We start from the raw sequence: 16,528 nt of genomic DNA on the forward strand, positions 1-16,528 counted from the left end.
TAATTCTATTGTATTCTAATTCTATTCTATTCTATTCTATTCTTAAAGTCAGCTTGGAATTGGTTTGAAGTGATCTTCCAGCCTAAGAACCCAATCGTTCTGCAAATGGCATATTTATAGCATAACCTGTTCTGTAAATCCAGCCGATGATAATTAAATATGTTGAGTGGCATGTGTTAGGACAGGTTTGTGAAGGTGGCAATGATACTTCTTAAGGAAGGAGGAATTATTAAATTTTGTGTAATCTTGTTTAATTTTTGTCATCTATAATGGCAGCCACCTCCACGCATTTCTTCTGGTCAGCAGAAATTTAGTTACCCTGTAAAAGAAGAGGCTTTTATGGACACACAAACGGGGGGAAAAAAATCAATGTAACCACACATTTACAAACCTACCCTGCATATTTGTGGCTATTCCTGTAAACAGTTCTGTTCTACTGTTACAATTTTGGCTGCTGTTGTTCCAATTGCTATTTTTGCCCAAACTAAACATGTTACTTATTGTTCAGATAATCACCTCATTTATTTTTTTCCCCTCCTGCAGGCAAAGTGTGGCAAGCTTAAAAATAAACATTTCATAAGACATCACAGGATAGTCTCTTTGGTGTCGTTTTTCTGGATCCCTTTCAAGAGTTGTTTGTCTGTGGATGGATTATTTTAAATCCTGGCTGTGTCTAGGGGTCACGGAGCATTAGCCAACACCTTGGCCAATCCTTATTTTAATGCCTTCAAATCCTCTTTAATGAATCAACACCAAAAGTATAGGCGACGTAACTGGCAGAAAAGCAAAGCGCCAAACCCAGAAGCCTGTTTAGATAATAAAAAAAAAGGCATCTCTACAGCTTAGCCTTCTGGTATGCTCTATTCTGGTCATGCCCACCTTGGACACCATTTGTGAGGGTGCCCACAACGAGCACTGAACGTTCCTGTGGGGCCCACTATTTTTCTGATGCAGTCCAAGGGACTCGTTGGTGTCTCTTCCAACACCAGAGTTCAAAGACCTCCATTCTTTGGCGCTCAGCCTTCCTTACGGTCCAACTTTCACAGCCATACGTTGCAACTGGGAAAACCACAACCTTGACTCTACACCCTTTTGTTGGCAGGGGGATGTCTCTGCTTTTGAGTAGGCTGTCTAGATTTGCCATAGCTTTCCTTCCCAGGAGCAAGCGTCTTTTAATTTCTTGGCTGTAGTCCCCATCTGCAGTGGAGCCCAGGAAAATAAAATGTGTTACTACCTCTATTTCCCCCCCCCATCTATTTACCAGGAATTGAGAGGGCTGGATGCCAGGATCTTAGTTTTCTTAATGTCGAGGCACGATCAATAGATCTTTTATTATGATCCCAGACCTGAAGGTGGCGAAATTAAATACCATCTTCAGTGTACATTGTGGCTATGAAAATAAACACAAACACACATCCTTCACATTCTATACATTGAATTGAAAACCCCTGATATTGCATTAATATTGCACTTATAATAATATTATAATAATTTATAATATAATAAATCTTATTCTTACAAGTAACGATTACCTATTTGATTTATTATTTATCACATTTATACAAATGCATTGATTTAATTTACAAAACTTACATAAATGAATAAGCAATAGCAATATTTTTATGGAAATAAGAATTAGTCCCGCAGGAGTTATTCATTGTATTACTTTCCACGCGTGGGAAAGTTGCTTTTGTTAATATATGTTTTTCCCTCCACGTGGAACTTGGTGCCTGGGAAGGGGCGTGGCTCGGGGGGGCGTGGCGGTGAATTTTCCCCGCCCCTCCATTCAATCGCTAGCGAGGATGCGGAGGCAGAAGTCTTGTCTCTACTGCGCACGCGTGTTTGAGCTCCGTTTGTTTATCTCTATATAGAGAAAATAAAATAAGACGAGGGGTTTAGTTTTCGTTATCGTTCTGGATTTTTTTCGTAAAAGTTATATTTTAGCTTTCAAGAGCAAGACCCCTAAAGGACGTGGGCAAAATATAAGGAGCCCAATCCAAGTTTTTAACAGAATATTTAATTTAGTATTCTATTCTATTCTATTCTATTCTATTCTTTCTTCTATTTATTTTCTATTCTATTCTGTTCATTTTCTATTCTCTTCTATTTTTCAATTCTTTCTTTATTCTATTCCTATTCTATTGCTTATTCTATTTCTTATTCTATTCTATTCTAATATTCTGTTCTATTCTATCCTTTCTTCCATTCTTTTTTCTTCTATTCTTTCTTCTATTTATTTTCTATTCTATTCTGTTCATTTTCTATTCTCTTCTATTCTTCTATTCTTTTTTTATTCTATTCCTATTCCTATTCTATTGCTTATTCTGTTTCTTATTCTATTCTATTCTATTCTATTCTATTCTATTCTATTCTTTATTCTATTCCTATTCTATTCCTTACTCTATTCTATTGTAATATTCTGTTCTGTTCTATTCTATTCTTTCTTGTATTATTTTTTATTCTATTCATTTTCTATTCTATTCTTCCTTTATTCTTTCCTATTCTATTCTATTTCTTATTCTATTCCAACTCTATTGTATTCTATTCCTATTCTATTGTATTCATGTTAAGATCAGAAGTTGGAAGACTATGACCATATGTATTTGTTATTGTTAGCATTGTGTAAAAAGTATATTGAGCCAGTCCATACATTGTCCACAAAATATGTATGGCTGTTAAAGGATAATTACAAATAAAACATTAAAAAAAAAACACCAAAGTTGGAGGCGTGGAGACGTTTTTTGCGAAGCGCACCCGGAAACTGCCGGTGCAAGTACATCCCCCACGGGACCGTCCTGTCTGCTGTTTGACGATCCTCCGATGCGCAAGGGGACGTTCCGGCGGCTTTGTGACGCGCCTACGCCTTCCGTGCGTGGCGGCGGCGGCGCATGCGCGGTAGGCTTCTCCTCCCGTTTCCCCTCAGCCCCTTTTCCTCAGAGCGACCCCGGGCGGCGGCGGGGACGCTGAGGCGAAGCGACGACGACGACGACGACGGGCGGGCGGGAAAAGGACCAGCCGCCGCCAAGACGGACTTCCTGTGGGACAAGCGCACCGGGCTGACGGCCAAGAGGGTGAGGCGAGGCGGCGGGGCTGGGTTGCGGGAGGCCTCGGGGCCGCGGCGCCGGCGGCTCTCCGGGACCCCGAACCAGGCCCGGGAGAGGCCGTCGGAGGAGCCGGGGAGGCCTCCATCCCGACCCAGCCTCAAAACCCCGAATAAGATTCCTCCCGGGGGCGATTGGTGCACAACAGCCCTGCCAGGTAGGCCGTCCCTGGCCCATGGCGTTAAAAATGAAGGTTTTTTTTAAAAAAAGAACGAATTCTATATACGAATAAAGAAAAAGGAATAAAGTCGAGGAAAAGGAAGGATCTGTCTAGATTAGATCTCTGTTGGAGCCAGCAGTTTGCTTTTCTTCGGCCTTTGGGGGAGAGGAAAGGAGGCCACAAGGAAATCATACCTGAGGAGGACACGGGATTTGGAGAGGGGGTGGGTGGGGGCTGGTTCGAGATTTGGGCTCCCTTTTCAGCCTCGCTCAGCGGGCGAGACGGGCAGCTTCCTTCGATACCCAATGACAGGTAGTCCTCGACTTACAACCATCCTGCTTAGCGACCGTCTCAAAGCTAACAACGGTGCTGGAGGGAAAAAAAGGGGGGGGGGCTTTGGACCCGTTTTCACACTTAGGATCCCCGGGGTCTGGCGTGCTCAAAACTCAAAAGAGATGAAAGAGGGTCCCTCTTCTGGCCGTCCTCGACTTACAACCGTCCCGCTTAGCGACCATCTGGAAGCTCACAAGGGTGCTGGGAAGAAAAAAGGGACCCGGGACCGGTTTTCACGCTGAACGACTGTTGCAGGCATCCCTGCGGTCCAAATTCCCGCCGCTTGGCAACTGACTTGTATTTACGACGGGGGTGGGTGGGTGGGGAATCCCCTTTTGCGACCAGCCAAGTCAAAGGGGAAGCCGGATTCACTTAACAACCTTATTTCCTGCCGCGATCCGCTTTAACAACTGGGACAAAGAAAGCTCATCGAATGGGACGACACCCACTTAACAACATAAATTTGGAAGGGTGTGTGTGTGTGTGTGTGTGTGTGTGTTCCATTGCGGTCGTAAGTCGAGGACTGGCTGTAAATGCTGGCCTACCTGACAGGGTTGTATGGGATAATCTAGGAAAGGGGGAGAGAGAGAGAGACAGAGAGACTGAGCGAGAGAGGAGGGTTTTGTGGCTGAGTAGGCGGGTCTAGGTGGTCATGTGACTGGGAGTGAGTGAGTGACGTTGAGTTGGCCACGCCCACCCAGGTTTTATGGCTCCTGGGGTGGTTGTTTTTTTTCCCTGTGGGAAATGGGTCCAAATGGTTCTTGGGGGGTTTTAAAGGTTAGGGGATGAATGGATGGGCCCAAAACCAGGGTGGGCTTCAAAAAATTTAGCAAATGGATTATCTAGGTGGGGCAGGGGGGGTGATTTTTGCCCTCCCCGGACTCTCTGGAAGCGGGAAACCAAAAATATTCCTCTTTTTCTGCAAGGAATGCATTTTTCTTGAAGTTTTAACTAAGACAATGATGTCATCATTTTTAGCCACAATTTGGCCTATCATGGCTAGAGTCCTTTTTATTCCACTTTTTAGAGAGATAAGATGCTGCTATTGCCAACTTCAATCCGACTGGATCTAGAGCAAGCCATTATTTAGATGTAAAAATTGAACTTGCCCAACCATTAGGGATATATTTTTTTTGACCAGTTAAAATAGTTGGCGGAATGTCTTCTCCGAGGGAATGTATTGCTTGCTCTTCAGGCCTTTTAGGATGAATCTCAACATGAACGTAACGGGGTGAAATATTGAAACGGGGCCATTTCCGGCTTTCCTGAACGTCCAGGGAGGGCCAGCCAGGAGTGGGATTTTGGGGTTCTCAGAATTCTACAGAATCTAAGCTAGAGGATGTCCCAAACCCCCATGAAACACCACCACCCCCAGCAGCCCACCCCTGCCCAAAACTTATAGAAAGGTTTTTTTTTTAAAGGAATGAGGTGGGGAAGAATTAGACCTGGCTTCCTTTTTCCTTCTGACTGACCTACCTTGCAGGGGGGTTGTATACATGGCGGCTGTTGTTGGTTTTGCCTGTTTCTTACCCCTTTTAAGGGTCAGCCACTCCAGCTGGTCCTTTGACTCTTTTTCCTCCCCTTGCAGATGCCTCGTTCTCGGAGGTTTCTGTCTTCGGAACGTAGCAGCCGGGGCAGCTACCGCGAGTGTTACCGCAGCCGTAAGCACAAGCGGCGACGGAGCCGTTCCCACTCGAGTAGCAGTGAGCGGTGGCGTCACAGAGAGGACAGCTATCACGTCCGATCCCGGAGGTGAGTGAGCGGGTCCCCAAAATGGACCCTGCGAGGAGAAGCCTTCGATGCAGTTTGTCCTCGCAGAATTTCCACGGCTATAAGTGGCTGAGTTGAGTTTGCCTCATTTTACAACCTTTCTGCCACAGTTATTACGTGAATCACTGCAGTTAAAGTTAGCCATGCGGTCCTTAAGTGAATCTGGCTTCCCCGTAGACTGTGCTTGTCAAAAGTTGCCCAAAGGATCACATGACCTGGGGACATTGCAACCGTCGTAAGTATGAGTCAGTTGCTAAGCGTCCAAATTTTGATCACGTGACCAGGGGGTGCTGTAATAGTTGTAAGTGTGACAAACAGCCGTAAAGTCACTTTCCGGTGCTGCTGTAACTTCAGGCGGACACTATACGAACTGTTCTCAACCAGGATTGAGACCAGAACCTGCCTTCCTGAGCAAGATGGTTGTTAAGTGAGCCGTGCCTGATTTTATGACCGTTTGAGCCTCATTGTTAATCGTTAAGCCCAATTGTTCATCACTTCCGATGTTCAGTCTGTTTTCTGGAGGAGTGGTGAGTTGGCCTAGAGGTGTAGCTCTCACATCACAATCAGGAGGCTGTGAGTTCAATCCTAGGTAGAGGCAGATGTTTCTCTCGCTAAGCATGATGAGAATGTAGCTGCTGAACAAAACTCCACACCGGCAACAGGAAGGGCATCCGGCCAATCAAAACACTCCGCTCCATTCAGTTGCCCAGGCTCCACCCCGCAAGGGATTATGGGGGTCATGAAACAACGAACAACATAGTCATCAATGGTTTTCTGGATCACCTCTTCCTCCCAGTTACGACGATCGCTCGTCCGACCGACGTGCCTACGACCGGCGATACCTGGAGGATTACCGGCGAGACGGCTACAGCGACCGGGGCGGCGATGCCTACTACGAGCCCGAATACCACCCTTCGGATGAGTACCAGCGTTCCCGGGATGGCAGTTACCGGAACTGCAAGAGCAACCGGCGGAAACGGCGACGGAGACGGCACGGAAGCCGCTCCTTCAGCCGTTCCTCCTCGGTGAGTAAATCCCTGCCTCTTCCGATCCTTCGATCCAGGCGGCGCCAGAATCTCTTCGGCTTCTCCGGGTCTCTGGAATGGCGCTAGGAACGGCATTCTGGAATTGTCCTAGGGAACCTTCCCGTCTCTTTCGAGTTGCTTGACAATTGGCATTTCTTTCTGGGACTGGCAGTACTGGCAGCTTGGGGAAAGGTGGTGTGTGTGTGTGTGTAAAAATGTGGTTTTTAAAGAATGTCCTTCTCTAAAGTTTCTGCTGCACGATACTAGGAGAAGAGGCTTTTAAAAGCCTTCATACAACGCAGAATATTATATTTATTTATTGTGAAGAATTTCAAAGTAAAACGCTTCCGATCGGAGTCTTTTCATTGGTTGCCCCCTGCTCTTTGTAAATAAATTTTTAAATAAATAAATAAAATTTTAATTTATTAAATGCTCTTTGTAAATAAATTTTTAAATTTTTATCTTTGTAAATAAAGCTGCCCCCCTTCTCCAACCCCATTAACCTTTTCAAAAGCATTTAAAAAAAAAAGAAAACCCTGGTGCTTTTTTCCCCCTGATGTTTTGGGCCAATTCATTAAACTTATTTATGATGACATTTACGTGCTTGCCCGGTTCCACTGTCTCGGGTGAGTCAGGTTGGATCTGATGACCCTGCCGTCACATTTTCTTTTATTGTTCTTTCATCGTTGGTTCGATAGCCGTATAAATCGGGCAGAGTGGATGGATAGATAGATCATTTCTGAGCATTGGGTGATAGTCGATCACATCGATTCATTTCATCAACTTCTCTGCCTTCAAAAACAGTCTGGCAGCTGAAAGTTTCAAACACCTTGTTAGGCCCAGCGGGCAGAATCCCCCGTACAGGGCGAAGAGGCTTTGGCCTCTTCGAAATCTTTTAATCCCCCCCACCCCTCCACACACACCCACAACCTACCCAGGTGTGTGTGTGGATGTGCTAGAGTCTGTCTTTTGCCTGTACACATAGCAAGTAGCAAGAGTGCTCCTTCATGGGGACTAGAAACCTTGAAAAGGATGACTCTGCCTCGAGAAGAGGATGGAACACGATCGGGGCGGTCCTTTTCCCATTCTTGCCCCAAGGAAAGCCCCGGCACTCCTTCCTTTCCGCTTCACCTGCGTCCTGCTTCATTGGCACCCTTGCCTTTGCGAGGGGTCAGAATGGATGACCTCCAGCAGGTCTGGCCTTTAGCAGACAAAAAGCATTTTTGCATTTGAAGCGGGGAAACCGCCAAGCCGTGATAGGACCTCTCCCAACCCCACCCATGGATGGTGATGGTCGACCAACATGCCCACCCCACTTCCTCTTCCTTTCCCAGGTACGGCCTTCTGATATTGGGGAGCCAGAATGTTTCAGGGCCAGCTTGCCTGTCCTCCCCTAAAAGCAATGATGACTATTATCATTATTATTATATTCTCTCGGCTCCCTGATTTTCTGTACAGCAAACCCTGGTTTTGCCGCCGGTTGGTGTGATTAAATTGCCGAACTCTCTTTAAATTGCGGGTGGTGGGGGAGAAAAGGGCCCTTTTTCTGTCATCCAATCACCGACCTTTACTTGAATTGTGGCCCTTGGGGGGTCCTCTTCTGGGGAGGCACCCCGTCTGCAGAAGATGCTTTCCCTAATTTCGATGCATGGTTCCTGGTTTTTTGTTTTTTTTAAAATATACAGGCAGTTCCTCGACTTACAGCCGTTCATTTAGTGACCATTCAAAAGTCACAACTGCCCCCGAAAAAAAAAAGGGACTCAAGACCGCTTCCCCACACTTAAAACGCCCGTCGAAGCGTTCCGCCACCTTCCCCCCTCCAGCCACGTGATTTAAACATCGGACGCTCGGCCACCGGCTCACACTTAACGACAGGCCTAGCCTCCCCAGGGTCACGTCATCCCCTTTTTTGCGACCTTCCTACCGGGCCAACAAATCCAGGGCGGAAAGCCAGATTCGCTTAACGACTGCAGGTTAACAAGGGCGGCAAGGAAGGTCCGTAAAACGGGGAAAAACTCAATTTGGGGAGGGGGGGCCCTCCCTTGTGGTCGTAAGTCGAGGACCACCTGCGAAGACACACACACACCCCCGAGCCGGCGTGCGTGTGTGCATGTGTGTGTGTGTGTGTGTGTTGAGCGTTGCTTTTCCCCTCTTTGCCACCCCTCTTATTGTTCACGTGTGTTGTGTATTGTTTATACCTCTACGCCTTCTGTGCCGTTATGAACTTGGCCCGGAATTCGTCCCGCCACCACCTCCAATATCTGCCACGGGCCCAACCGTGTCCACGGGTGTCGCTTGGCTGGCTTCCCCCCTTCGCCGCCGCCCGGGGGTGAACACAATGAATGAATTGAATTGAACACCCTCTCCCTCTCCGCCCGCCTGCCCCGCCACCGCCACCACCACCACCGCCGCTGCGTTTTGGGGGGGGCCTCCCCGGCAGCAGAGTCGTCCCAGCAGCAGGAGGAGAGCCAAGAACGTGGAGGACGACGTGGAGGGCCACCTCATCTACCGCGTCGGCGACTGTCTCCAAGAGAGATGTACTGCGAAATCGTAAAATTCCGTCTCTAGTTAAGCTCCCGCCGCAGTGACCGAATTGTTCTTAGCTTTCTCCCTTTTCCTCGTGTTTTTTTTTTGTCCTCCCTCTTTGCAGTGCCTTTTTTTTTTCTTTTTACTGCAGTCTTTTCCCTCCCCTCTTCCTTCTTTTTTTTTTCCTTTTAAGCATCCTTCCTCCCTTCCTTTTTGCCTCCTTCCCTCTCTCCCATTTTTATATCTTTCTGTATTGATATAATGAAGCGTTTAGGGGAGGAGGCACCGGTCCTTTGAAAAGGGGTGAGGTAGCCTCCTTTTTTTATTTTGATTTATTTTGGTGGTGATGTTTTGTTGTTTGGCTACCAGATGCTGGCCCCGCCCCCCGCGTCTCACCCTCTCCTCTTTCTCCCCTCCCCTGCCCCCCCCACCTCTTGTCTCCTTTTCCTCTGCAGACGAGATCATTACCACTCTCGGGGAAGGCACCTTTGGCCGCGTGGTGCAGTGCATCGATCACCGCAGGTGAGGCGACAACCGGCTGGGGCTGATGGAAAATTTGACTCTGGGGAAAGGGTGCTTCCCTCCATCTGGGATGGAAGTCCAACTGGCTGCAGGTTTTCCTCGTAGGCTGGGTGGCCACCATAGATCCGTGCCTAGAAAGTGTTTCTAGGATGGATGGATGGATGGATGGATGGATGGATGGATGGATGGATGGACAGGGAGAGGGAGAGGAAGAGGAAGAGGAAGAGGGAGAAAGAAGATAAGGATAGATAAATATTGATTGGATGGAATAGGTAGGTAGGTAGGTAGGTAGGTAGGTAGGTAGATAGATAGATAGATAGATAGATAGATAGATAGATAGATAGATAAGGATAGATAAGGATAGATAAATATTGATTGGATGGAATAGATAGATAGGTAGGTAGGTAGGTAGGTAGATAGATAGATAGATAGATAGATAGATAGATAGATAGATCGATAAGGATAGATAAGGATAGATAAATATTGATTGGATGGAATAGATAGGTAGGTAGGTAGGTAGGTAGATAGATAGATAGATAGATAGATAGATAGATAGATAGATAGATAATAGATGATAGGTTAGGTAGGTTAGATGGATAGGTAGACACAGATTTTATATGATAGGTAGGTAGAGATAGGTGATAGGTGATTGATAGATAATAGATACAGAAATAGATGGTAGAGAAGAAGTAGATATAAATAAGAGATAACAGACAAAAGTCAGATTGGGGATGGATGATGATTGGATGGATGGATGGATGGATGGATGGATAGATAGATAGATAGATAGATAGATAGATAGATCCAGTGTTTCTCAAACCTGAGCAACTTTAAGAGGCCTGGACTTCAACTCCCAGAATTCCCCAGCCAGCTAGCACCTGAAGACAAGCAAACTACGGTTGAGCATCAATGTGCTTTTTGGGGCTTTTATTACACCAGAGCAGAGCAGAGAAGTGCATTTTACAAGCAGGGCTGGGTCAGTCTGACCACCCTGGTTGCTTTCCCCGGGACCTCAGTCCCATTCCCCACCTTCTTCTCCACGGTTTCTCCCCACCCACCCACCCACCTTTTTTTTTTCAGGGGCAACACCGGGTGGCTCTCAAAATCATCAAGAATGTCGAGAAATACAAAGAAGCCGCTCGTTTGGAGATCAACGTGCTGGAGAAAATTAACGAGAAAGATCCCAACAACCAAAAGTAAGTTGGATTTAGCACCCCCAAACACCTCCTGGGTGAGAAAGAGGCTCTGTATTTTTGGTACATTTTGGGGGCCCGGGATGGGGTGTGGGGGGAGGAATGCCTGGGCTTTGGTGCCGACTTGCAACGGATGGTTGGTTTCCTGTGGCAGAAACCCAGCTTGGCACCCAGTGGCCTCTGCCGGAGACTGTGCTGTTTGTGACGTCCATAGATCCTCTGCAACCTGTGTTGCCATGTTCAGAGTCCTTACGGACGATTGCTTTCGCCCCTTCCCTGTTTTTATTGGCTGTGGTCATTGCTTCTCCCCCCTCTTCTTCTTCTTTTTTTTTTAAAGAAAGGCAGTTTGGAAAAACAGCAGAATAGCCCCCAAATGGATCTGTCAGGGCCAGGAAGCAGCATCAAAACCCTTCATTAACGATATTTCCCCTTAGCCGTGTTCCATGTTTCAGTCCAACCTGACCTGCCTTTTCCCAGGTGCCGGTTGCTTCTTAAAAAGCCCATTTTCCTCTTTCCCCACCCTTCCTCCTCCTCCTCCTCCTCCTCCTCCTCCTCCTCCTCTCCTCCTCCTCCTCCTCCTCCTCCTCGCCTCGGTTTCCCCCTTCAGCCTCTGCGTCCGGATGTACGACTGGTTCGACTATCACGGCCACATGTGCATTTCTTTTGAGCTCCTGGGGCTCAGCACCTTCGACTTCCTGAAGGACAACAACTATCTGCCCTACCCACTCCACCAGATCAGGCATATGGCCTACCAAGTGTGCCAGGCGGTCAGATGTGAGTGTCCCGGGTGGGAAAGGGGTGTGTGTGTGTGTGTGTTTGTGTGCAAAAAGGCTGAGAGAAGAGCGGGTGGGGTCATTCCAACTTTTTTTAAAAATTGGAATAAGGATTGACGACGCCTTAGCTGGCAGTGACTTTGAATGTAGAAGGGTGCATGCAAATATGTGGGTCTTCCTTCCTCTTTTCCCTCCCTCCCTCCTTCCCTCTATCTGTCCACCCACCCACCCACCCACCTACCTATCAATCTAAATTATCCATCTGTCCCTATCCATCTTTTCCTGCCTTTCTTCCCTTCCTCCCTTCCTCTATCTCCATCTGTCTGTTTTTGTGTTTATCAATCACTCCCTCCCTCTCTCCTTCCTTCCTTCCTCTCTCCCTCCCTTCCTTCCTTCAATCCATCCAATCTTCGTATCTTTCCTCTCCATTTCCTTCCATTCTTTTCCTCTCCTTTCTTCAACCTCCTCCTCCCTTCCTTCCCTATCTCCATCTGTATCCTATCAACCTTCTCTCCTTCCTTCCTCCTCCCTCCCTCCCTCCCTCCCTCCCTCCCTCCCCTCCCTCCCCCTTTCTTCTGTCCTACCTTTGTATCTTTCTGTTTCCTCTCCATTCTTTCCCTCCACCTCCTTCCTTCCCTCCCTCTCTCTTATCCTTTCTCTCCCTCCCAGTTCTACACGAGAACAAGCTCACCCATACAGACCTCAAGCCGGAGAACATCCTTTTCGTCAACTCGGACTACGAGATGACCTACAACCTGGAGAAGGTGAGCTTGTGTGTCACCGGGAGCGTCTCCTTCTCCGGTGTGCCCTCCTTCCCTCCCCTTCAATGCCCTCCCCTTGGGGGTTGGGCCCAAAGGTGGGAGAGGACCTGGTCCATGCCGCTAACTCCAACCTGTCCCTCCCCCTCCCCTCCCAGAAACGGGACGAGCGCAGCATCAAGAACACAGGCATTCGGGTGGTGGATTTCGGCAGTGCCACTTTCGATCACGAGCATCACAGCACCATCGTCTCCACGCGGCACTACCGGGCACCCGAAGTCATTTTGGGTCAGTATTAACACCTTGGTGCCGTTCCCAGGTCCAGGTTGGACTCTGAATACCACAAATGCAGATCCTTTTTCCTCCCCCCCCCTTTGCTGCAACAGAACTCGGCTGGACCCAACCCTGCGACGTCTGGAGCGTTGGCTGTATTATCTTCGAGTATTACATGGGCTTCACCTTGTTCCAGGTGAGTGTGGCAGGTAGGAGCCCTCGGAGGCAGGAGGGGATGGGCGAGCCCTAAGAAAACCAGGCCGTTCCAGGTCTTCGTTTTTAACAACTCAAAACTTTTTTTTCTCTCCCCCTTCCCCTCGCAGACCCATGACAATCGCGAACACCTGGCTATGATGGAGCGTATCCTAGGCCCCATCCCGTCGAGGATGATCCGAAAAACCAGGTAGGGGCAGGGAAAGGTGGGGGTACGGTCCTCAGGGAAGGTCGAAAAGGCACGGAGCTCGAGCGGCTTTGGATTAGGGACAGAAACTGAGACAGGTAGAAGAGAAACCTGGGTAGCTCAGGGTTGAACCTGTGGGGTCCTCGGTGGCCTCAGAGCTAGGTGGTTTTCTTGCCGACGTTTCATGACCCAGCTTGGTCACATCACCAGCGCTGGAAGGGAGAAGGCTTTGTGGAGTGGAGAAGGAGGAGGACTGTAGGGTCCTCGGTGGTCTCTGAGCTTGGTGGAGGGTTGTTTTTTTTGGCAGACATTTCATGACAGAACCAGGTGACATCGTCCTCAAGCCTCACTCCCTTGTAACGCTGATGGTGTCCCCTAGTTGGGTCATGAAACGTCTGCAAGGAAACCACCGACCTCAGAGAACACCAAGGACCCTTTTGTCTGTCTCCTCCTTGTCGGTTGTCTCTTTTTCATCTTCCTCCTCCTCCTCCTCCTCTTCTTCCTCCTCCCTCTCCTCCATTCTCCCTTTCTGCAAACCCCACTCCCTTCTAGCCCTGATAATGTTACCAGCCAAGTTCAGAGACCACCAAGGAACTCACCGTCCTCCTCCTCTTCCTCCTCCCTCCTCGCTTAACAAACGATCATAAGTGAAAAGTTTACCTGTATTTGTATACTTGATTTAAAAAAAAACAACAACCACCAAGGAGCAACACACACTGGCCCTTCTTACCACCGATGGTTCCTTGTGATGTTTTTCATTTTTATTTTATTTTTCCTGGTTTAGGAAGCAGAAATATTTCTACCACGGACATTTGGACTGGGATGAGAATACCTCGGCGGGGCGCTACGTGCGTGAAAATTGCAAGCCGCTCCGGGTAAGCTGGGGCCTGTTCCCTGCCTCCCACCGGCCTGACCAAGTTGGATTCCTTCAGGAAACCAGCATCATGCATCGTAACGTGATAAAAATACATACCGGTCACCAAAGCGTCCGGATTTTGATCTCGTGACCCACAGCGACACCGCTGTGTGGAAAAAAAAATGGCCCTAAGTCATCTTTTTCAGCGCCGTTATAACATCGGTCACTAAACGAGCAGCTGTATCTCAGAGATGACCTGTCATTTGCCATTGTCCATGCCTCCTCCTCCAGCTATAAAAATCACAGAAGCGGGAGGGACCTTAGAGATCCTCTAGCCCGACCCAGGGGCGCCCCACTTCACCCCACTCTTCCCCCCACCCCTCCGGCCCAAGAGTCAGCAATCTGTGGCTCTAGAGCCGCATGTGGCTCTCTCCTCTCTCTGCTGCCGGACAGGTAGAGGAAAAAGGATGCCATGCTAGGAGGAAACTCTATGGTAGGGCAACCGGACTTCCGGTCAGCTCCACAATGGATAGGGCTTTCGGTTAGGACAGGTGGAGGAAAAAGGGCGCAATGCTAGGAGGAGACTCTATGGAGGGCAACCGGACTTCCGGTCGGCTCCACAGTGGATAGGGCTGGTTAGGACAGGTGGAGGAAAAAGGGCAATGCTAGGAGGAGACTCTATGGTAGGCACCGGACTTCCGGTCGGCTCAGAATTGAACCCTTCCGGTTAGGATCTTTGAGGCTCTTGCTTAAGGTTGCCGACCCCTGTCCTAGCCGTCCCTCTCCGCTTCCCTTTCCAGAGATACCTGTCGTCCGAAGCCGAAGAACACCACCGGCTCTTCGACCTGCTGGAGGGCATGCTGGAATACGAACCAACCAAACGGCTGACACTCTCCGAGGCTCTCAAGCACCCCTTCTTTGGCGTCCTCCAACTACAGCCCGCCCCAAAAGCTTGGGATTCGAACCGGGACATCAGCCGGTGACCCGTCGGGCCCCTTGGCTTCGTTTCTCGAACCCGTGACCCACTCAACACCCCCCCACACACACACACACACAACGTATTTGGCCCCTGTGGTGGCTGGCACTCCACATTTTTGGTGCTTTTCTGACCATCCGAAGAATACAGAACAAAACCCTTTGAGTCCAGGTCCCTTCCCTTTTAGTTCTCTCATAAAGCTTGTGGATATGTGAAATAGCCTGTAAATATCTCTCTCTATGAAATATATATATATATATATGTGTATATATAAATTATATATAAGACACACAAAGGATATCTTGTGCCATTTCCCTCCCTCTGTAAATAATACCACCGACCGGCCCCCCTCCTGTCCCCTCGGCCCGGTTCTCTACCCCTGCGTGGATTTTGCGGTTGTCGGACAATTATTTTTTGAGGAGAACAAACCGCGTCCCCCCGTTTCAAGTGCTGGGATTTTGTATGAATTTTGTACAGTCTTGGTGGGGAGAATAAAAAAAGCCCATGTCCAATGAAGTTTTGCTCTGCGGGTGTTAACGCTTTGTGGTTTCTCTTGTTTCTTCGCTTTCCTTTTCCCCTCTTGCAAATAATAACGCCAACTCCAGTCTGAACTGACTGTGCGGCAAACCATCATCATGATTGAACACCATCAGCATTGACAGAAATCCCCATAGGTCAGTTGCAAAAGGCAGCTTTGGAAGAGCTGAAATCCTGCGCCGGGTGCTTTTTAACCCCATCAGACGACCTTTTTTGGATAGGAAAAAAAAAATGATCTGTTTTCCCTTTTCTCTTTTTAACATACCATTTTCTTTTTTGATCCGGGGTGGACCTCACCTTAATGACCACAAACTGAGCCTAGAATTTATGTTGTTAAGCTAGAAGTCCATTTTGTCCCGTTTTACGACCTCCCTTGGCACATTTGCTAAAACGAATCGCTGAAATTGTTAAAATGAATAACATGTTGAAATGAATTGGCTTTCCGCCATAGCCTTTGCTGTGTGAAAAATGGTCACAAAAGTCTTTTTTTTCCCCCAGCGCCCTTGTAACTTCAAACGGTCAGTAAGTGAACTGTTGTAAGTCGAGGACTACCTGCATTAGATCTGGAGGTGCAGGCTGTCTTTTCCTGTCTTAAGAAAATATTGTTAATCCCCCGTGGTAAATTTTATATATCACAGCACGAATCCTGGACAGCAAGATTTTTCTCAGCATTAGAAAAAGAAACATTTGCTTAACAACAACAACAACAAAAAAGCAAAAATGTGGTAAAATCAGGAGTGGCTCAGTTAACAAATGCCTTGCTTAGCAGCCGAAATTCTGGTCGTAAGTCCAGGTGTGATGACCCAGGGCGTGGCACAAAGGCAACAGAGTCAAGTCCTTTATTATCTCCAACTTTGCCCCAATGTCCAGTTACCTTCGGCTGGAGAAAAACTCTCCCAGGAACAGCCTTTAAGTGGAGGAAATTCAGTCCAAAAACGAAGTACATACAAATTGTAACTAAAAATCCAAACAAGCCAAGCTGCAGTAATTAACTTGACAGGGCAGGAGAAGGAATTGCAGACTTGAAAGGCCAGCAAAACACACAGTTGGAAAGATGCCAGGAACCCAAATAAGCTGCTACAATTCCAGATAAATTCACAATTTGCTCCCGACAACTTGCCGTGCGCAGCTTCCTTTTCTAAACACTTGTGTTCCCAGCCGCAGCTAATGAAGGGAATCAGGGCCCTTTCCTCCCCTGTAAGCCACGCAACTCACGTTGCTCCCTTCTCCGTTCCTCCCCGTGTGCCCTAGAATGAAGAGGGGGTGGGCCTGGGTCTTCCTCCGAATTCCCTCTCCCTTGTTCTATATCTTCGCTGCTGTGCCCA

General features: G+C 48.0%; 1 protein-coding gene across 1 annotated transcript; it reads left to right on the forward strand.

Moving 5' to 3' along the window:
- The first annotated feature begins 2,932 nt into the window (after positions 1-2,932).
- On the forward strand, positions 2,933-15,182 carry CLK2 (CDC like kinase 2). The gene is made up of 14 exons (XM_087943669.1): positions 2,933-3,071; positions 5,183-5,346; positions 6,161-6,389; positions 8,830-8,926; positions 9,371-9,437; position 9,488; positions 10,518-10,633; positions 11,238-11,404; positions 12,073-12,167; positions 12,320-12,449; positions 12,548-12,630; positions 12,758-12,837; positions 13,619-13,709; positions 14,491-15,182. The coding sequence occupies exons 2-14, from the start codon at positions 5,183-5,185 to the stop codon at positions 14,671-14,673; spliced, it is 1,503 nt and encodes a 500-aa protein (XP_087799795.1). The 5' UTR covers positions 2,933-3,071; the 3' UTR covers positions 14,674-15,182.
- Positions 15,183-16,528: the final 1,346 nt, after the last annotated feature.

This window comes from Notechis scutatus, chromosome 14 (genome assembly GCF_049901735.1).
Source record: "Notechis scutatus isolate UNSWTSFEM ecotype Mainland chromosome 14, rNotScu1.2, whole genome shotgun sequence".
NCBI classification, from domain to species: domain Eukaryota; kingdom Metazoa; phylum Chordata; class Lepidosauria; order Squamata; family Elapidae; genus Notechis; species Notechis scutatus.

What these genes read in the sequence shown, in the direction of transcription:
- CLK2 (XM_087943669.1), top strand. Translation starts at nt 5,183, where the DNA reads ATGCCTCGTTCTCGGAGGTTTCTGTCTTCGGAACGTAGCAGCCGGGGC. An exon ending in CCTTCAGCCGTTCCTCCTCG is followed by an intron (nt 6,390 to 8,829) that starts GTGAGTAAATCC and finishes CCTCCCCGGCAG; the next exon opens with CAGAGTCGTCCCAGCAGCAG. An exon ending in AGTGTGCCAGGCGGTCAGAT is followed by an intron (nt 11,405 to 12,072) that starts GTGAGTGTCCCG and finishes TCTCCCTCCCAG; the next exon opens with TTCTACACGAGAACAAGCTC.